The sequence below is a fragment of the Theropithecus gelada genome, chromosome 7b (genome assembly GCF_003255815.1).
Source record: "Theropithecus gelada isolate Dixy chromosome 7b, Tgel_1.0, whole genome shotgun sequence".
Classification (NCBI taxonomy): Eukaryota; Metazoa; Chordata; class Mammalia; order Primates; family Cercopithecidae; genus Theropithecus; species Theropithecus gelada.
The window spans coordinates 24,087,561-24,108,954 of NC_037675.1; the positions used below are offsets into that span (position 1 = coordinate 24,087,561).

The 21,394-nt window shown below is 54.1% G+C and overlaps 1 protein-coding gene across 1 annotated transcript; it reads left to right on the forward strand.

The window, feature by feature from the left end:
• Positions 1–1,642: 1,642 nt before the first annotated feature.
• MMP14 (matrix metallopeptidase 14) lies at positions 1,643–12,810 on the forward strand. Its single transcript, XM_025392439.1, has 10 exons — positions 1,643–2,026; positions 6,559–6,707; positions 6,975–7,097; positions 7,472–7,779; positions 8,303–8,464; positions 8,769–8,929; positions 9,427–9,565; positions 9,686–9,836; positions 10,308–10,423; positions 10,760–12,810. The coding sequence occupies exons 1-10, from the start codon at positions 1,919–1,921 to the stop codon at positions 11,089–11,091; spliced, it is 1,749 nt and encodes a 582-aa protein (XP_025248224.1). The 5' UTR covers positions 1,643–1,918; the 3' UTR covers positions 11,092–12,810.
• The last annotated feature ends 8,584 nt before the right edge of the window (positions 12,811–21,394 follow it).

Consider the following 21,394-nt stretch of genomic DNA (forward strand, 5'->3'; position numbering starts at 1 on the left):
TGTGTAGGAAAGCCCTACGTAAGGGCTTAGCCCTCAGTCACTGTGAGGTAGGTAACTGTTTAATAACACAACCATGGGAGGCCAAGACGGGCGGATCACAAGGTCAGGAGATCGAGACCATCCTGGCTAACAAGGTGAAACCCCGTCTCTACCAAAAATACAAAAAATTAGCCGGGCGTGGTAGCGGGTGCCTGTAGTCCCAGCTACTCGGGAGGCTGAGGCCGGGCATGGTAGCGGGTGCCCGTAGTCCCAGCTACTCGGGAGGCTGAGGCAGGAGAATGGCGTGAACCCAGGAGGTGGAGCTTGCAGTGAGCCGAGATTGCACCACTGCACTCCAGCCTGGGTGCACTGCACTCCAGCCTGGGTGACAGAGCGAGACTCCATCTCAAAATAAATAAATAAATAAATAAATAAATAAATACACACCATATACCTCCCACAAACCTGGAGGCTCCACAGGACCTGAAAAGCTTTTCATTTTATTGATCGTGAATCTGAGAGCAAAAGACCTTTGTTTTCATTACAGTACTGAGCACTAGACTTCCATTCTTCTGCCACAGAAGTGCGATAGTTCCTGAATCCCTTGATTTCTGAAGCTTCCTACCTGACCTAATTTCTGTCCACCCTCCTTTATTCCTTCCTTTGCTTTCTTCTCCCTCCTCGCACTACCTCCGTCCTCTCTCACTGACCAAATGCAATTCTTGGATCTTAGATTTCGCTGATAGTCGAGTTTTCTGTCTCCCACACTTTTCCTGCTTCTGTTGTGCTGCTTTTCCACATCTGTCTAGTTCCGGACTCTTTATCTGTCTCCCTTTCTCACGGTCAGCTTTATCCTGCCCTCTCCCTTTCCTACATACCTCCATCTTTTGTTCTGAGTCCAGTAAGTCCCTAAAGGAGATTTTACTCTTTAAGAATTGCCTCCTTTTTCAGTGTAGAGGTGGAATTAAACCCCAGCATCCCAACTCCCAATCCCTTCTTTTACAATAATTTCACCCAGCTTGATTTGCTTTCCCCAGATCCCATGGCCTTGTACCCTTTTCCTGTCAGCGAGTTCCAATTAAAGGTGCAGCCACGTTACAAATGACAATAAAGGAATCTTTCTACAAGGTTGGAGCCACAGATCCAGTATGGTTGTGGGGTTTTTTGTTGGTAGTTGGGTTATAGTTTGGAATTTTTGGCAGCGGAGGGAGGAACATAGACAGTTGTCTATAGGGGCCAGAAGATAACCCCCCAACTATTAGTAAACTGGCCCCTTCTCCCTATGCAGGTCTCATGAGCATGGAGGAAGACCTCACCATCCCACACTTTGAGCTCCTTGTTGCCCCTAGCCACGTAGCCCCCAATAATTTCCACCCTGAGGTGAGACAAATGCTGAATACCAGAGGAATCAAGCCACTCAGAATATGCTTATGGGGAGAAAGTCTCCCACATCCCGTCCCCTGGGTCCCCTACAGCCCCCTGCTGTCCACCGTGGCCTCAACCCCTGCAGATGGCAGCCTGCACCACAAAAAGGCAACTTAGCGGGTTGGTTTTTTTTTTTTTTTTTTTTTTTTTTCCAGTTCTTGGTTGTAATTGGATTCAGGCTAAAACAACCACGTCCCCAACCAGGAAAGGAGGGCACTGGGGCGGGGACGGAGGAGAGGCTGCGGGAAAAGGGAGGGACCAGAGGAGAGAGCGAGAGGGATCCAGACCCCAGTTCGCCGACTAAGCAGAAGAAAGATCAAAAACCGGAAAAGAGGAGAAGAGCAAACAGGCACTTTCAGGAACAATCCCCTTAATTCCAAGCCGACAGCGCTCTAGGAATTAAAGTTCAGTGCTACCGAAGACAAAGGCGCCCCGAGGGAGTGGCAGTGCGACCCCAGGGCGTGGGCCCCGCCGCGGAGCCCACACTGCCCGGCTGACCCGGTGGTCTCGGACCATGTCTCCCGCCCCAAGACCCTCCCGTTGTCTCCTGCTCCCCCTGCTCACGCTCGGCACCGCGCTCGCCTCCCTCGGCTCGACCCAAAGCAGCACCTTCAGTCCCGAAGTAAGTGAGCTCCCCGGCCCTTCCTGGAGTCTCGCCCGCCGGGAGGCGAGCCCGGGGGTCTCCAAGGGGACAGCCTCTATTCGGAGAGGAGGGCTCTTGGGATCTCGGCTGTTCGGGCCTGCAGGATTCCCCCTCCTTTTCTTTTTCCTCTTCGTCTCCAAACTTCCAGATCGATCCAACTTTTGTCCGCTTCCAACCAGCTGCCCCCACCCCCTGCGCCGCCGACTGTCTTTCCCATTCCTTCTTTTTTCCCAGTCCTTGGAAGAACTTTACAACTGGGGCAGACTCCCCCTTCCCCAATTCCCTTGGGCTCTGCGTTCAGCTCTGGAACCGCCTGGTAAACATTTGGACTCCGCTCAAACCCCGCGCTGTCCCGGCTCCTCGTCATGCGCGAGAGTTTGTTGTTTCTTCGACTTTCCAGCTCTCCAGCGCTCTCCCGCCGGCGCGCCCTCCGATGGGCGCTCCGGCCTCCCCGGGCGGCTCAGGCCCTCAGCGGACGCGTCTGCAGCCAGATGGGGGTCGAGGGTGGACGGCCGAGCGTCCAGGGCCACAGCCCCCGTCTCCCCGAGAGGACCCCGCTGTCCCCCTACCCGCATCCCTGGCGTCGAGGGTCGCAGCGCCGGCGCGCTGGCCGCGTTTCCGTCCACACAAAGCTCTCCTTGTGAGCCGGGTGATCGGCCGGGTCGCTGCCTTCCCCTATCCCCACCCGCGTCGGCGCCTTCAGGCCCTTTTTGTTGTTAATTGTTTTTCTGTGTTAATTGCAGGGAGCCAGGGGGCGTCGCTCGGGGAGTGGGGAGAGGGTCTGGCCCGGGTTGCCCTCACACGTCTCGGCTGGCTCGGGCGCCCCCCACCCCCACCCCGGCCCAGACGGTGGCCCACCGGGCCCCAGAGGAAGCTGCGTGGGAGTTGTCTGAGGAGGTTTTTCCTCTCTCTCTCTTATTTTGGGGTGAAGGTGGGAGACGGATTTAATGAGCTTCTTATTTTGGGCCATCTCAACCCACTCAGCCTGGCAAGGGCCTGGGTGCGGTCGGGAGGGGCCAGGAAGGGCCCCAGAAGGGGGATGGGATCTGGGTTTGGCTTCTCCGCCCTGGTCCCACCCCGGAGGAAACTCTTTGGAAAGAATACTCTCTTCTCTCTCTGTCCCTGAAGGGGTCTGGGGCCGACTGGAAAAGTATGGCCCCAGGAATGGGGGTGGAAGACGAAACGTGGAGTGCTCAGACACCAGGGAGAGTAAAAACCTGCCCTAGTGCTGGAGGCTGAGCCTGACTCTCGGGGAGGAGTCGTCCTCTTCCCAGGCCTAGAGTCCTCCTCTGAGACCTGAAAGGGAGCGCCCCTAAGAAAACGAGCCTGGGCATCTGGGGAGCTGCCCACAGCCAACTTCACTGCCTTGCCTTTTTTCCCTCCCCTGCTCTGCTGGGTCCCCCAGGGGAGGGGCGGCAGCCCTGGCTCCGTTTTAAGTGGGTCATGGGCGGTCCCAGTGCCAGAACCACCATTTGCTTCTGGGCCCTGGAAGGGAGGGAGGAGCAGCCCCAGAGGCTAGGATCCAGGGCCTACTGCAGAGCTGGAGGTCCCCCCACCCTCCACTGGACTCCTAAGCCAAGGTGGGAGGTGTTCCGTTGACTTTCTCCTAGGGGATACCTTGCATCTCTCTCATTCACAAAGACAAAGCCAACCAGCTGAGTTCTTTGACCCAACATAGTTGCTTTTTACTCCAGACCAATGTGGAGGGAAAGCTGGGGTGGTGCAGGCCTCATGCAGCTGGGTCCCTCCCACCAGGCCTCCAGAGTCCTGCACCAGCTCCAGGACAGCCCTCTCCTCCCTATGGCCCGTCTGGCGCTGAGCCCTTCCTCCCACCCAGCCGCAGACACAAGAGTCCTCTCTTCTGTGGTTTCGACCTCATAGTCTCTGTGAGGAGAGAAACTTGCCTAGGCCTGGTGGGAGGAGAGGGATGGGGGCACTTCCTTTCCAGGCCTTGCAGCTCTCTTGACTCCAGGGAAGTCTTTCACTTGACTGAGCCTTCATTTTTCTCCCTAGGGTATGGGGTGGAGGTTGTGGGTATGAATATTTAGACCCGCCTAGCTTCTTGAAAGACTCCAGAGGGGATTTCCCCTAGAGCTCCTGGATGTGGATTCTCCCCATCTCTGTGCTGCCCTCCCTTCTGTCATTCTGCTTTAGGTGAATTCTCTCAGCTTTGCTCTCTGAGGGTTGAGGGGGCCTGGCCTCAGTCCTCCTGCCTTCCAGCATCAGAAGTAGACCAGTCCTGTCCTTCCCCAAGTCCTGAAGCAGCTGCTCCCCAACCAAGGGTCATAAGCCTGGGGTGTATTTATCCTGCAGGTGAGGCTAGGGGCAAAAGATGTTTCCTGCATATTTAGGCACAGGCCACAGCAGGCCTCCCCAGGCACTGGCTGTAGCATCAGCCAGAACAGGTCAAGGCAAGCCTGCAGCTCCCTGAGAGCAGCCCGGGACTGGCGTGCCCTGCTTGGCTCCCCTCTGGTATACCAGAGGTTAAATGTCACTCCTTCCTCTACCCCTGAAGAGGGGCTCTCAGAGCCTCAGAGCTAGGTGGTGCTAGGGTTGTTCTAGCCAAGACTGTTGGCTGGGAAAAGGCTGGGTTGTTTACGTCTCGGGTTCTAGCTCCCATCAGCCTTGGGGGATCACTTCCCAGAACCATGTTGCAATTCTTGCCCCTGTGGGCTCAGGTCCCCAGTCAGCTGCTCTTGAGTCACCCCCAGTCCCCATGCAAGACTACTGCCCCATCACCAGGGCCTGAGCCAGAGGTGAAGGGCCATGTGGCAGTCCATACTGATGACCTTGGATAGGAGATGCAGCACCCAGCAGCAGCCTCCCCCATCTCCCCTCCAAGGTCCCGTCCTGGGCAACCTACAGCCCCTTCCCGAACTCCCTAAGAAAGCAAAACTGGAGCAGGGACTAGAGCGATCTGGGTGGTGTCTTCTCCCCATAAAAGAATCCAAGCATCTTCATATTTCATATATAACTTGGCTTGTTTTACTTTTTTGTTTTGTTTTGTTTTGAGAGAGAGTCTTGCTCTGTCACCCAGGCTGAGTGCAGCGGCGCAATCTTGGCTCACTGCAACCTTGGCCTCCTAGGTTCAGCGATTCTCCTACCTCAGCTTCCTGAGTAGCTGGGATTACAGGTGCCCACCACCATGCGTGGCTGATTTTTGTATTTTTAGTAGAGACAGAGTTTCGCCATGTTGGCTAGGCTGGTCTCAAACTCCTGACCTCAGGTGATCTGACCGCCTCGGCCTCCCAAACTGTTAGGATTACAGGCATCAGCCACCACACCCAGCCTGGCTTGTTTTACTGTGAGGCTTTAAGAAAATACTCCATCGTCGTTACAATAAAGGCTGACTTTCTCCTCAACAGGGCTTTGCAGTGTGTGAACCTTTTAATCAAACACCAAAAACCTAACATTAATTTAAGGCGATATGCCGCCTTCATATTATGACCAATTCACAACATACCTGAAATAAAATACAGTCACCAAGTGTCCTCCACCCCTATCTCCCACTTCCTCTGCTGAGAATCCTTTTTTTTTCTTTTTTTTTTTTTTTGAGACGGAGTCTCGCTCTGTCACCCAGGCTGGAGTGCAGTGGCGCAATCTCGGCTCACTGCAAGCTCCACCTCCTGGGTTCATGCCATTCTCCTGCCTCAGCTTCCCGAGTAGCTGGGAGTACAGGCGCCTGCCACCACGCCCGGCTAATTTTTTTTTGTATTTTTAATAGAGACGGGATTTCACTGTGTAAGCCAGGATGGTCTTGATCTCCTGACCTCATGATCCACCTGCCTTGGCTTCCCAAAGTGCTGGGATTACAGGTGTGAGCCACTGTGCCCGGCCTCTGCTAAGAATCTTAAATAGGCCTTTAGGTTCTAAGCCACAGGTCAGATGCTGCTTGGATAAGGACAGTGACAGGATCCTGGCTCCAGCTGAATCACACCTCTTACCACATGCCAAGTTCCTAGTTTCCCCTTGTAGTGGCCAGCCTTAGCTCTAGCTCTTTTTCTGCCCTCCTTTCTAAAAAGATCTCAGCTATGAAGGTCCCGGGGACATGGCCCTCCCATCCCAGGAGGGCCTCGTGTCAAACCCAATAGTAGAGCTCACTCAGCCTGTCAAGACCCCTCCCCACCCATCATGGGCATAGCCCATTCCCAGGTGGAACATGGTATATCTGCAAGAACACTGACATGGAGGAGAAAAGTGCTAGAAGGAATCACAGCTCTGAGAAGACATCTCAGAACTCCATTAAACTACCAAGGCTCGCTCTCATTTTCAAGAGAGCTACAGCCAAAAGCCTGTTTGGGCCCATAGTCCCGAGGGGACAAGCCCTACTGGGGCCTGGACCAGAGATCAGGTCTAGCCTGGGAGTTCCTCCAGACCTGCTGGCGGAGCCAAGCTGGGAACCCACTGCCCTTTCCTCACCAAGCCAAGGCTGTATGCTGGGCATTGTGGGGGAGGTAGAGGCACCCATCGACCAGGTGGGGATGCTCTAAGCCATACCCCTTTCCCTACAGGCCTGGCTACAGCAGTATGGCTACCTGCCTCCCGGGGACCTACGTACCCACACGCAGCGCTCACCCCAGTCACTCTCAGCGGCCATCGCTGCCATGCAGAAGTTTTACGGCTTGCAAGTAACAGGCAAAGCTGATGCAGACACCATGAAGTAAGTGCTAGACCCTGGCAGGAGTTCTGCCTAGCACCCACTGACAATGCCAGCGCCAGAGATGTTCCTACCTGAATGCCTGGCTTGTGCCCCCCCCATACCTCATCCCCACGTGCTGATCCTGACCCTCTCATGTTCACCCTGACCTCATAACCTTGGCCTTTCCCCACATTGAGACACAGCAAGTCTCACCTAACACTGACGCTGGAGACCTTTCTCTTTCGTACATTGCACTGACCCCAATCCTCACACCCAAACCCACTCCAGGGCCATGAGGCGCCCCCGATGTGGTGTTCCAGACAAGTTTGGGGCTGAGATCAAGGCCAATGTTCGAAGGAAGCGCTATGCCATCCAGGGTCTCAAATGGCAATATAATGAAATCACTTTCTGGTGAGTCCAGCAGGCAAGCAACCTTTCTCACATCTTGTAATTATTCCCTACCCACTGTGCTTATGCAGAGACTCAGAGACCTCCTGCCCTACTCCCCTCAGTTCCTGGGAAGCATCCCTGGGAGTGGGGAGGAAAATGGCTCTCATCCTGGAAAGAGGTGTAGCCATCAAGGGTGTACCCCAGTGCCAGAGAGCCAAAGCCTGAGGATCCCTTGTTCTTGAGACAGAGGCATCGTGCATGAGGTAGCAGGAAGAGCTGAGTCAGGCAGAGGTGGCTGGGCAGCACAGTCAGACCTGGGAGAGTGCAGGGAAGGAGAATGTTGCCCCTCGTTATCCTAACACACCCCATCCTCTCCCCACGTGGCTGGACCTCAGCATCCAGAATTACACCCCCAAGGTGGGCGAGTATGCCACATACGAGGCCATTCGCAAGGCATTCCGCGTGTGGGAGAGTGCCACACCACTGCGCTTCCGCGAGGTGCCTTATGCCTACATCCGTGAGGGCCATGAGAAGCAGGCCGACATCATGATCTTCTTTGCCGAGGGCTTCCATGGTGACAGCACGCCCTTCGATGGTGAGGGCGGCTTCCTGGCCCATGCCTACTTCCCAGGCCCCAACATTGGAGGGGACACCCACTTTGACTCTGCCGAGCCTTGGACTGTCGGGAATGAGGATCTGAATGGTGAGCCAAGTATCCCTGGGACTTACTCTGGAAAAAGCCAACAGTCATTTGTAGGGGTGGTTCCCCTCCCTCCTTCCAAAATCTCGGGGCTAGAAGGGACCACAAAGACCTTCTGGTCTAACTGCTGACAAAAGCAGGAGTCCTGTTTGAGCTATTTACATCTGGTCCCTCCTCTCACCCACTGACTGGCTTTCCAGTCAAAGACTTCAAAGCATCCTTATCACCCACTTTTCCAAATTGATGTCATGAGAAACAGGACTAGAGAGGGCCTTGGCTTCCCTTAACACAGGTCTTTCTGGGATGGGGGTCCTGCTTCCAAGCACTGTCTCACCTCCACCCAGAGGAGCTTGTTGACTGGCGTGTGCTTAAATGCCAGATAAAAAGCTGGACCTCATAATTTGGTCACTTTGGATTGAAAACATGGGCAGCAGGCTTGGGGGTGAAACCAAAGCTGCTGGTGGGGAAGCAGGGAGGCTGAGGGAAGGGACTCAGGCTGCTATCATCACTGTCCCCATCCTTCCAGGAAATGACATCTTCCTGGTGGCTGTGCACGAGCTGGGCCATGCCCTGGGGCTCGAGCATTCCAGTGACCCCTCGGCCATCATGGCACCGTTTTACCAGTGGATGGACACAGAGAACTTTGTGCTGCCTGATGATGACCGCCGGGGCATCCAGCAACTTTATGGTGCGTAATCTACACCCACGCCTGCTCCCTCCTCTGCTCCTTCCTCTGCTCCTTGTCCCCTCCTGGTCTACGCATTTCCCCTGTTTCATGCCGTGCAGTGTCTGCACCGCCTCCTGCCAACCCGACGTTGCCTCTATCAGCTCCACTTTTGAGCCCACCTTTTCTGTTGCCTCCCAGTTGGTTGCTTCAGCCTCCCCTAGAAGCCCATCCACACCTTTCCAAGGGTACTGTCTGCCCATCTGTCTGTCCTTCCCTCCCCTCTCTCCTCCTAAGTCTGAAATGCCCCTCGTGTTTTCTGCCCCAGGGAGTGAGTCAGGGTTCCCCACCAAGATGCCCCCTCAACCCAGGACTACCTCCCGGCCTTCTGTTCCTGATAAGCCCAAAAACCCCACCTACGGGCCCAACATCTGTGATGGGAACTTTGACACCGTGGCCATGCTCCGAGGGGAGATGTTTGTCTTCAAGGTGAGAAGAAGAGGTGGGCTGGTTTGGAAGACAAAAGGGTTCTATGGGCCGGGCGTGGTGGCTCATGCCTGTAATCCTAGAACTTTGAGAGGCCAAGGCAGGCGGATCTCCTGAGGTCGGGAGTTCGAGACCAGGCTGGTCAACATAGTGAAACCCCATCTCTACTAAAACTACAAAAAATTTGCTGAGTGTGGTGGTGGGTGCCTGTAATCCCAGCTACTCGGGAGGCTAAGGCAGGAGAATCGTGCGAACCTGGGAGGCAGAGGTTGCAGAGAGCAGAGATAGGGCCATTGCACTCCAGCCTGGACAACAGTGCGAGACTCCATCTCAAAAGAAAAGGAGGGGGGCTCTGTGGTAGGGCAGCTGGGTGGAAGTGACAACAGCTGGACTGAAAACTAAAATTGAGGAACAAAAAGCAGTAGGGGAGCTTTGGGGACTGAGCCAGAGATCTAGGCCGCAAGACGTAATGGACTCTTCCTGCATTGACTGACTTCCAGGAGCGCTGGTTCTGGCGGGTGAGGAACAACCAAGTGATGGATGGATACCCAATGCCCATTGGCCAGTTCTGGCGGGGCCTGCCTGCGTCCATCAACACTGCCTATGAGAGGAAGGATGGCAAATTTGTCTTCTTCAAAGGTAACCAGGCACTCCACTTTAGTCTTTGGGAGTGAGGAAGGTCTCCCTAGAGGAGCTGATTTCCTCTAAAGTCCCTAGAGCCTACGTTGAACCCAGATGCTGCCCTCCTGTCCTCCCCAGGAGACAAGCATTGGGTGTTTGATGAGGCGTCCCTGGAACCTGGCTACCCCAAGCACATTAAGGAGCTGGGCCGAGGGCTGCCTACCGACAAGATTGATGCTGCTCTCTTCTGGATGCCCAATGGAAAGACCTACTTCTTCCGTGGAAACAAGTAAGACCTCAACACCTTAACCCCAGGCTTTCCTCAGAAACCACCACCACCCCAAATTCCCTCAGTTCTGGAGAAAGACGGACTTTACCCCCAAGATGCTTCCTTGGAGAAGGAGCTGGCTGAGCCTCTGCTGTTGCCTAGAAATGGGCAGCCTCCTTTGGGCACCGTGTGAGTGGGATGTGACCGGGTCATTTCAGACCTGGTCATTTGGCACCTCCTGCCTCCAGCACTGTGCCTCCGCCCCAGCAGCCAGGCACTGTCATTAGGGCTGCTAGTGGCTCCTTGCAGCCTGGACCCTCCCTTCCACCCCCACCTTCCGCTACTTTCAGCAGCAGGCCCTCATTACTCAAAACCCCTGTCCCCACCCTGTCCGCAGCTATCCTTTGCCCACTGGTGGATTCGATCTGGGTCTTGCTGCCCTCTGAGGACATGCCCAGTGTCTGCCACTGCCCTTCCTTTCCCCTTGCCCAGGTACTACCGTTTCAACGAGGAGCTCAGGGCAGTGGATAGCGAGTACCCCAAGAACATCAAAGTCTGGGAAGGGATCCCTGAGTCTCCCAGAGGGTCATTCATGGGCAGCGATGAAGGTGAGAGGGGCAAGGGAAGGTGTCGCCAAGAGAAGGATGGGAATAGGGAGTTGAGGAAGAGTGGGAGGGAAGCCTGAGGGAGTGCTGTGTGGAAAACAATGGCGATGATAATACCACACACCAGGCGCTGGGCTAGGTGCTTCCACACGTGGTACCCATTCATCCCCACCACATTCCAACCTGGTCCTATCGGCACCCCCATTTTACAGCTGAGGAAGCTGATGCTCAAGAAGGTGGAGGGGAGCTCAGCTGCCCTCACATTAACAGAGCTTCCCTCGCTCCTCTCCTCACTTTGGGTCTTCCCTTCCTTACCACCTTCTGATTCACCCCCTGCAGTCTTCACTTACTTCTACAAGGGGAACAAATACTGGAAATTCAACAACCAGAAGCTGAAGGTAGAACCGGGCTACCCCAAGTCAGCCCTGCGGGACTGGATGGGCTGCCCATCGGGAGGCCGGCCGGATGAGGGGACTGAGGAGGAGACGGAGGTGATCATCATTGAGGTGGACGAGGAGGGCGGCGGGGCGGTGAGCGCGGCTGCCGTGGTACTGCCCGTGCTGCTGCTGCTCCTGGTGCTGGCGGTGGGCCTTGCAGTCTTCTTCTTCAGACGCCATGGGACCCCCAGGCGACTGCTCTACTGCCAGCGTTCCCTGCTGGACAAGGTCTGACGCCCACCGCCGGCCCGCCCACTCCTACCACAAGGACTTGGCCTCTGAAGGCCAGTGGCAGCAGGTGGTGGTGGGTGGGCTGCCCCCACCGTCCCGAGCCCCCTCCCCGCAGCCTCCTTGCTTCTCTTTGTCCCCTGGCTGGCCTCCCTCACCCTGACCACCTCCCTCCCTGCTGCCCCGGCATTGCATCTTCCCTAGATGGCTCCCATGAGGGCTGACTGGGAGGGTGGCCCTTTCCAGCCTCTGCCCCTCAGCGGAACCCTGTAGTTTTGTGTCTGTCCAGCCCCATCTGAATGTGTTGGGGGCTCTGCACTTGAAGGCAGGACCCTCAGACCTCGCTGGTAAAGGTCAAATGGGGTCATCTGCTCCTTTTCCATCCCTTGACATACCTTAACCTCTGAACTCTGACCTCAGGAGGCTCTGGGCACTCCAGCCCTGAAAGCCCCAGGTGTACCCAATTGGCAGCCTCTCACTACTCTTTCTGGCTAAAAGGAATCTAATCTTGTTGGGGGTAGAGACCCTGAGACAGTGTGCGGGGGTGGGGACTGCCCAGCCACCCTAAGACCTTGGGAGGAAAACTCAGAGAGGGTCTTCCTTGCTTAGTCAGTCAAGTTCCTCGGAGATCTGCCTCTGCCTCACCTACCCCAGGGAACTTCCAAGGAAGAAGCCTGAGCCGTTGGGGACTAAAGGGACAGAAGAAACCCTTAGCAGCCCTATGCCTCTCGAATGTTAGCCTTGGATGGGGCTTTCACAGTTAGAAAAGCTGAAACCAGGGGTGCAGCTGTCAGGTAGAGTGGGGCCAGCGGGAGAGGCCCGGGTCAGAGCCCTGGGGGTGAGCCTGAAGGCCACAGAGAAAGCACCTTGCCCAAACTCAGGCAGCTGGGGCTGAGGCCCGAAGGCAGAGCAGCCAGAGAGGGCAGGATGGGCCCAAAAAGGAAAATGAGGACATGCAGCAGCATTGGAAGGCTGGGGCCGGGCAGGCCAGGCCAAGCAGGGGCCACAGGGTGGGCTGTGGAGCTCTCAGGAAGGGCCCTGAGGAAGGCACACTTGCTCCTTCTGGCCCCTGTCCTTGCTGCCCAGGCAGCATGGAGGGGAAGGGTGGGGCAGCCCAGAGAAAGGCGCAGAGAAGGCACACAAACGAGGAATGAGGGGCTTCATGAGAGGCCACAGGGCCTGGCTGGCTGCGCTGTCCCGGCCTGCTCACCACCTCAGTGAGGGGCAGGAGCTGGGGCTCGCTTAGGCTGGGCCCGCGCTTCCCTGGTGCCAGCACCCCTCAAGCCTGTCTCACCAGTGGCCTGCCCTCTCACAGCCCCACCCACCCAGCCCACCCATTGAAGTCTCCTTGGGCCACCAAAGGTGGTGGCCATGGTACCGGGGACTTGGGAGAGTGAGACCCAGTGGAGGGAGCAAGAGGAGAGGGATGTCAGGGGGGGTGGGGCACAGGGTGGGGGAAATGGGGTGAACGGTGCTGGCAGTTCGGCTAGATTTCTGTCTTGTTTGTTTTTTTGTTTTGTTTAATGTATATTTTTATTATAATTATTATATATGAATTCCATTCAAATCGTTTCTTTTTGTTAACAAGGGGCATGGGGAGGGGTGGGGGTGGGGGGGCAGAGGCGTCTGACCCCAGGAACCTGCAGGGCGGGGCTGGGTCGGTGCCCTCTAAGGACAATTTTGACCTTGTTCAACCTTTCCACAAAGAATAAATTGTGTTTCACATTCCTTGTGTGGCTGAGCTCTGTAGAGGGTGATGGGCTGTGGGTGAAAGGAGCTGGATGAGGCGAGGGCACGCGTCATGAGCAGCGTTTTCCATGAGGTGGGGCTTTGGCATTTTTCATAAAGTAGTATGTTTATTCTTAGTGGACTAAAGGGATTCAGGGGCCAGAGTTGGGGAGCAGGGCATACCCATAGGGGGCAGTGGGGTGACTGACAGAGCTCAGCTGCTCTCCCACCACCTGGCTTAAAAGGCTGCCTTGAGCCCCAAGGCTCAGAGACAAGAGGAAGTGGTCAAGCTGAGGCCACTTGGAAAATCTTCCTAAATTGCATTACCCTGTCCTGTGACCCACCCGCAGACCCTCCGTTTCCTCATGCGTCTCTTCCAGAGGCAGGGGGAGTCCCATGATCATATTCAGCCTTGGGCTCACTGGCATGTCCTTCCGAGCCCTCAGGACCTAAGAAGTCTCTTCCAGGCCTGGGGCTCTGCTGCTGAGACAGAAGGAAACAAGGGAGAAAGAGAGATAGGTGTTGCTGCTGGGCCTATTAGGAGCAGCCTGTCTCTGGCCAAACAGAGATCTCATCCTAATTGTCCGGAAGAACCAGGATGGTCAGGTTGGAAGGGCAGAATAACAAGGCTTTGCTTCCTCTTTCCTTAGAAACTCCTGCCCCAGACAGGGTTCCCAGGCTATCCACCCACCCTTCCTCTGAAACCAGCCTGGAGGGAGGAATCAGCCCAGTGCTGAGTCAGCTCAGCTGGAGGAGAACAGCCCCTTTTTTTCACCCCCCTTCCCTTCCTGCCTCCACCCAGCCCACCCTGGGCTCCAGCCCAGACTCCCTCCACCGCCTGCCTTGCAGAGTCCTGGCCCCATCATGCCAGTCAGTCTATCCAGCTGCTATTCAGGGCTGGTTAGTGTGATTGCTTTGGCAGAAGGGGTACCCCACCTTCCTGTCTGCCAGGAACCCTGACCCTACGCCTGGCCTCCTGCACCTCCCCTGCCAACAGCTGTTTGGCAGAGTCTGTGTGTCTCGGTGGAATTGGACACCACCTCCGAACCACCCTTACCAGAGGGGATGGGGACCTTGACAAGGTGGCAGGGGAAGTCAGGGGCATCTGAGGGTGGTAGGGTCTGTGCGGGTGGCAAGGAACTCAAAGATGAGCTCATGGCCCCTTTGTGTTTTTGTGGTCCACATCTGGAGGCAATTACAGATGTTATCCAGTGGGAGTTTTGCAAAACACAGCTGGAGCCAGTGGAGGAGCCTGGGGAGGGGGGACTGCCAGAGAGAAGAGGAGGGGGAGCCTAGGGCTCCCGCGCTGGAGTGCGGTTTCCCCATCACGAGGAAATTGTTTGGCCCTGATTCTGGAATCACAAGATGCTCTCTGGAGCCAAGGGGGAGAGATGGGAATGGAGGACCAGAGACAAAGGGGGAAGAGGTAGAAGATGGGCTTATAAAATCCCCCACTGCTAAATTTGACTGGTTTTAAAAAAAAAAAAAAAAATTAAAACAAGCAGAGAGAATTTCAGGGTGGAGACGCAGGGTCCCGTGCTTCTGACGTGCCTGGGCCTGCCTGATCCACCCCAGTGAGGCTGCCCGGGGACCCTGGGAGGTGCCTTAGAGATCACAAGGTCCCACTGAGTGAACCTCCAGGTCAGGCTGGGGTGAGGGGAGAGCAGAGGGCCCTGTGGCTTCCAAAAGACCTGCAAACTCTGCTTTCACTGGCCCTACACCGATTTGTCCGTTGGGCCTGACCCAGTTTCTATGGTTCCAAGTTCCTTTATTCGAAAGCAGCACATGTGAGTTGGAGCAGCCAGGAGGGAGCCAAGGGGAATCTTCAAGGAGGTTTGGGCAGAACCCAGGAAAGTTGGTGCTAAGGAGACGCTGGACTGGGGGCAAGGGCTGAAGAGGAGCAGCACTCTGCCCACGACTGCACCCCACACATTTGGAGGGGGGCCACGGACTCCCTTGTCATCACCTCCCTTTCTCCAGGGCTCCTGGCACCAGCTGGGCCCATGACTGCAGGGCTGCCAGCCAGGCTCTGGGTCAGCGGGAAGGGAAGGGAAGATCTAAGAGGAGCTGGGTCCTCTAGAGGAGGGAGGACTGGGCAGAGAGACACCCCCACACCCCTCCAGACCCCCAAACACAATCTGGCTAGCTCTGCTGGTCCTTCACTGTCCCTCCCCCAGGGCCCCTTCTCCCCACTATCTGACAGATTTTCCAGTGGTCTCTTTCCCCTCTGTATCCCTCCTTCCCTTCCAGCAATGGTGAAACTAACATTTGCTGAGCTCCTTACAACACACAATGACACAGGCACTAATACTGTCCCCATTTTACAAACAAGGGAACTGAGACCCAGAAAGATAAATGACTTGATCAAGGTCACAGGTTGTTAGTCCAAATTTAAAACCCAGATCTTTCCAATTTACTTATTTATATTTCTATACTGGCAGATCCTGGCAATCTCTTGGTGTCTCTTCCAGCATGGACCCTGGGTAGCTGGGCGTCTTCACGGCAGTGTGTGTTCTGGGGATCTGTCAACACATATATATTTGCTTATTGTGTTTTTTTTTGTTGTTGTTGTTGTTTTGAGATAGAGTTTCACTCTTGTTGCCCAGGCTGGAGTGCAATGGCGCAATCTCGGCTCACTGCAACCTCTGCCTCCCAGGTTCAAGTGATTCTCCTGCCTCAGTCTCCCAAGTAGCTGGGATTACAGGCATGCGCCACCACACCCAGCTAATTTTGTATTTTTAGTAGAGACGGGGTTTCTCCATGTTGGTCAGGCTGGTCTCAAACTCCCAACCTCAGGCCGCCCACCTCGGCCTCCCAAAGTGTTGGGATTACAGGCGTGAGCCACCATGCCCAGCTGTATTTGCTTATTGTGCAGCAATATTGTGGGGGGTAGGAGTGCAGAGGGAAAAGGACCCCACTTTGCCAGCCCATTGCCTCCCTTCTTGAGAGAAGGAAGGTGGCACCAAGACTCAGAAGCCAAAGGGATGGAATGAGACAATGGCAGCAGCTAAGGGAAGGGTGGGATTGGTGAATGTTTGTGTGCGAGGGCATCGGGGGAGAGTGGAGGGCTTCAGCGGTGGTACCCATTCCCAAAGGCCCCAAGGAAACCCCAGCCAAGACTGCTCCATCGTCCTGCGGTTCCTGTACCCGTTTCCTACCTACCATCCCAAATCTGAACACACCTCTTTTAAAAGCTCAAGTCTGCACACCTAGCCCCAGCCTTGGGGGTTTCTGCCCTCTTCACTCAGTCTTGTGAAAGTAGGGAGACCAGAGGCCGCCTGCAAGGGGCTGGGCAGCCAGGGCCTGGAAGCGAGGCAGGCCTGACTGGCCAGAAGCCACCTTCCAAATGAGCTCACACACATATTTTCCACCCTGGCCCAGGGCCGATGGCTCAGCTTCTTCCAGGCCAGCCTTCCCCAGCCAGGCCCAGCCCCCTCTGTCCTACCCTGCCACCAGTCCTGGCCCTAGGGGCTCCAAAGCAAGATCACTGGTAGCCCTCTGGCCAGGGCAGTCACTGGCATCCCCAAGGAGCAGCTTCCTCTGCCTCCATGCTGAGGCCATTTGCCCCCAGAGTCCTTTATTCCTTTGTGACTTAGAGAAGAAGGAGACCAGCTCCCTGCCTCCAAAGACCCACACCTGGGTAGGGAGGGATGTTAGAGGTGACAGAAGAGGCAGTGGAAGTAGTGAATGGGCGGAAGGGCTTCCTTTGAGTGCCCGAAGTAGCTCATTGACTCAGGGACCAGCCAGGTCTGGGAGCTGCCTCATCACGGGTTACATCCTGCTCACTCACTCAATTTCCTGCTAGGGGCACTTCTCTGACTTGGAGCAGGATGGGGTCTGGGTGAGGCAAGGCCAGGCTGACCACAAAGCTGAGAAAAAACACTGGTGTGTCAGAAAGCCTAGTGGATTCATACACATGCAACAGGCTCCATTTCACTTTGGTTTGTCAAAGACATCACTCATTGCCCAGCTTCCAGACATGTAGCACCAGGCCAGAGAGCAGGATCAATTCCCCCAAACGCTCTCTCACCTGCTCAGCACCTCACTCTGTGCTAGGAGTATGGCTGCCCTGACTGTATTTACTGGATCCAGTTATGTCCCCTGGAGTTCTGTGAGTTAGTATATTCAGACATGGTAGACAATTCTTCCCATTCTGGAGTCCAAGGTGATGGCCACTGTGAGTAGATCACACCATGTTGATCTCTCATACCAGGTGATGGTATAGTTCTGTCAAGGAATTACTATAATTTATAATACCAACCCTATCACAGCCACTGGAAAACAGGTTCTAGCCTCAGTTTTCTTACAAAAGGGTAAAATAGTGCTAGACACACAGGAGGCACTCAATAAAAGTTTGTTGAATTACCAGTGGTAGTTGTGATTACATAAGTATTGTATACATATGTACATATTATGAACACATAAGTAGTGAATATGTAACTCAAATCATTGAGCTGAACACTTAAACTTAGTGCACTTTGTGAACTTCATGGTATATATATATATACACACACACACATATATTTGTGTGTGTGTGAGACAGAGTCTCCCCCTGTCGCCCATGCTGGAGTGCAATGGTGCAATCTCGGCTCACTGCAACCTCCGCCTCCCGGGTTCAAACGATTCTCCTGTCTCAGCCTCCCATGTAGCTGGGATTACAGGCACCTGCCACCATGCCCAGCTAATTTTTTTTTTTTTTTTTTTTTTTTTGTATTTTTAGTAGAAACGGGCTTTCACCACGTTGGCCAGGCAGGTCTCAAACTCCTGATCTCGTGATCCACCTGCCTCAGTCTCCCAAAGTGCTGGGATTACAGGCGTCGGCCACCGCGCCTGGCCTTTCATGGTGTATTTTACCTTACTTATTTATTTTTTTTAGATTAGTCAAGTGCAGTAGTGAGAAGGGGGATAAGAACAGAACAGGGAGTTTGATCTGTAACTGACTGTGAGCAATCTGTTGAGATAACACATTATCTTCAGACCAACCATTACCTCAATCTTTAAAAGGTTTTAAAAAAGAAAAATATATTGAGGTAAAGAGGTTCATGCCCCCAGAACTCCTACTTTGTCCTTGTCGGCCCCATTCCCTCCCGCTTAGGTGTCAACTCTCCACTTCCTGCCTGCCCTTAATCTGGGAGTGGCTGGTATCAGGTTGTGTTGACCCAACTCTTCTGGAAATACCCAGCCTTCAGGCTGCACTCTCAGCCCAGCCCACACCTAGACTCTGACCTGGAGGGCCCAGCCAGGAGGCCTCTCTTCCCTATATCCCTCTAAGCTCTATGTCAGATTCCCCAGACTCTCCTCCGCTTTGCTGGCCTGTGCTCCAGAGGTCTCCCCACCTCATCCCTGCACAAGATTGCATGTAGGTTCTGAGTGGAGGAAAGCTGGGTAAGGGATTTAGAGGAACACATCCCGCTCTTTATGGCTGTGCCCACTCCATGTACAAGACCTGCGGGGCAGGGTTTGCAGGGTGGTAGCGCCCCCTTGTGCTGGGTGTTGGGACTGCAAACAGAACCCAGGGAATTGAGACGGGGAGGCAAAGCTAGTCCCACCAGGGCCGCGGGTACTACTAGCCTGTCCCTTCCCCTGTTCCACTTTCTATGTCTCCATCCTGGACACCTGTACTTAAAGGGGTGGGACTCTGGGCGAGACGGGCAGACAAGTCGCTCTTAGCTTTCCAGCTGCGAAGGGAAACGTCAGAGTTTCCGTCTGCCGTCCCTGTGTGGAGGTTGGTGGGCAGCCCTCACCAACTCCAGGAAAGGAGAGGGAGTCGGGGGGTGGTGGGTGGTACAGGACAGATGATCCGCGGGGGGAGGAAGGTTGGCACTTCTATGCCCTCTCCTTGGAGCGCCTCCGAGTTGTCACACTGCCCCCCTGTGGGCGCCTCAGACACGAATCACTCCAGGATGCCTGTCTCCGGGGTCCCAGGGTAAGAGTCCAGGTGAGACTCTGCATTCCCGGACTGCAGAATGCTATCACAGAACTCCCTCTGACCAAGACAAGCAGGGCTCTGTGTCCCCTTTATCTAAGAGTGGGACATTTCTGTGCCAATTCCCTGAGGCTTTGGATATAACACCCACGCCTCTTGAGGGAACTCTAACCTGGACCCATGCCCCTGTCCTCATCCCCACCCTGGGGCCATGAGAATCCTTTGGTCTCAGCCTGACATTTATAAAGGCCCTCAAATTTCTAATTTTGTAGTTAAAAAAATTCCTGTCCGTTCTTGTAAATAGTACTTTATGGCTGTGTTGTTTGTACCAAGTTTTTATTTGTTAAATGTTTAAATATACCAAGTATTCTCAAAACCATCTTAGCATTTCATAGTTGTTGTTGTTGTTGTTGTTATTATTTAGACCGAGTCTGGCTCCATCACGCAGGCTGGAGTGCAGTGGCACAATGTCAGCTCATTTGCAACCTCCACCTCCTGGGTTCAAGCGATTCTCCTGCCTCAGCCTCCTGAGTAGCTGGGATTACAGGCACCCGCCACCATGCCTGGCTAATTTTTATATTTTTAGTAAAGATGGGGTTTCACCATGTTGGCTAGGCTGGTCTCAAACTCCTGACCTCAGGTGACCGCCTGACTCGGCCTCCCAAAGTGTTGGGATTACAGGCATAAGCCACTGGGCCCAGCCTTAATTTTTTAATATATCAGAGGCTTAAAAAATGGACATGATTTGAGGTTACGTTCCAATTTCTGAGGGGTGTCCCCACCCCACATAAAAAATAGAACTGCGGCTGGGTACGGTGGCTCCCACCTGTAATCCCAGCACTTTGGGAGGCCAAGGTGGATGGATCACCTAAGGTCAAGAGATTGAAACCATCCTGGCCAACATGGTGAAACCCCATCTCTACTAAAAATACAAAAATTGGCTGGGCGTGGTGGCGCGTGCCTGTAGTGCCAGCTACTTGGGAGGCTGTGCCAGGAGAATCACTTGAACCCAGGAGGCAGAGGTTGCAGTAAGCCACGATCGCACCACTGCACAAAAAAAAATTGAACTGTATCTTATTCTCTTTCAAAGCACAAGGAAGCCAGCTCCCAAAACCATATGTAGGCCTTCAGTTCCCTCTCTCCCTTCGAACATAGAAATTTTGTTGTTGGTGTTTTTGTTTTGTTTTGTTTTGTTTTTAAGACAGGGTCTCACTCTGTTACTCAAGCTGAGTGCTGTGGCACAATCATGGCTCATTGCAGCCTGAACTTCCTAAGCTCAAGCAATTCTGCTGCCTCAGCCTCCTGAGTAGCTGTAACTACAAACATCTACCACCATGCCTGGTCAATTTTTGATTATTTGTAGAGAAGGGGTCTTACTATGTTTCCCAGGCTAGTCTCGAACTTCTGGACTCAACTGATCCTTCCACCTCAGCCTCCCAAAGTGCTGAGATTACAGGAATGAGCCACTATGCCTGGCTGCAAGCAAAAGTTTTTAAAAGCTGTCTATATTCCTTCACTGGTCATTTCTTTTTTTCTTTTTTTCTTTTTTTTGAGATGGAGTCTTGCTCTGTCACATATGCTGGAGTGCAGTGGCGCGATCTCGGCTCACTGCAACCTCCACTTCCTGGGTTCAAGCGATTCTCCTGCCTTAGCCTTCTGAGTAGCTGGGATTACAGGCGCGCATCACCACGCCCAGCCTATTTTTTCGTATCTTTAGTGGAGATGGGATTTCATCATGTTGGTCAGGCTGGTCTCGAACTCCTGACCTGTGATCCACCCACCTCGGCCTCCCAAAGTGCTGGGATTACAGGCATGAGCCACCACGACTGGCCAATCATTTCTTTTTAACCTAACCTCTACATCTGTATTCCAACCCAGACATTTGCCAAAATTGTTCCATAAAAGCACTTTGTGGACCAGGCGTGGTGACTCACACCTGTAATTCCAGCACTTTGGGAAGCCAAGGTGGGTGCATCACCTGAGGTCAGGAGTTTGAGACCAGCCTGGTCAACACGGTGAAACCCCATCTTGTCTCTACTAAAAATACAAAAATTAACTGGGCGTGATGGCGCGTGCCTGTAATACCAGCTACTCAGGAGGCTGAGACAGGAGAATCTCTTGAACCCAAGAGGCGGAGGTTGCAGTGAGCCGAGATCACGCCATTGCACTCCAGCCTGGGCAACAAGAGCAAAACTCCATCTCACCAAAAAAGAAAAAAAAAAAAAAAAAGCCTGGCTGGGCACGGTGGCTCACACCTGTAATCCCAGCACTTTGGGAGGCCTATCATGAGGTCAAGAGATCGAGACCATCCTGGCCAACATGGTGAAACCCCATCTCTACTAAAAATGCAAAAATTATCTGGGCATGGTGGCGTGCACCTCTAGTCCCAGCTACTCGGGAGGCTGAGGCAGGAGAATCGCTTGAACCTGGGAGGCGGAGGTTGCAGTGAGCCCAGATTGTACCACTGCACTCCAGCCTGGCGACAAAGCAAGACAACTTACTTCAATAAGCTCCCTTTGCCCTTGTCTTCTGTGAAGTGAACCATCCTGAAACTCATGAGTCACAGAGTTGTCAAGGAGTAGTGATGGCCCCAGACAGGTATCCCTCTATATCAACACTCCCCCTCAGCTTCTGTACCTCAAGCAGAAAGTAGGC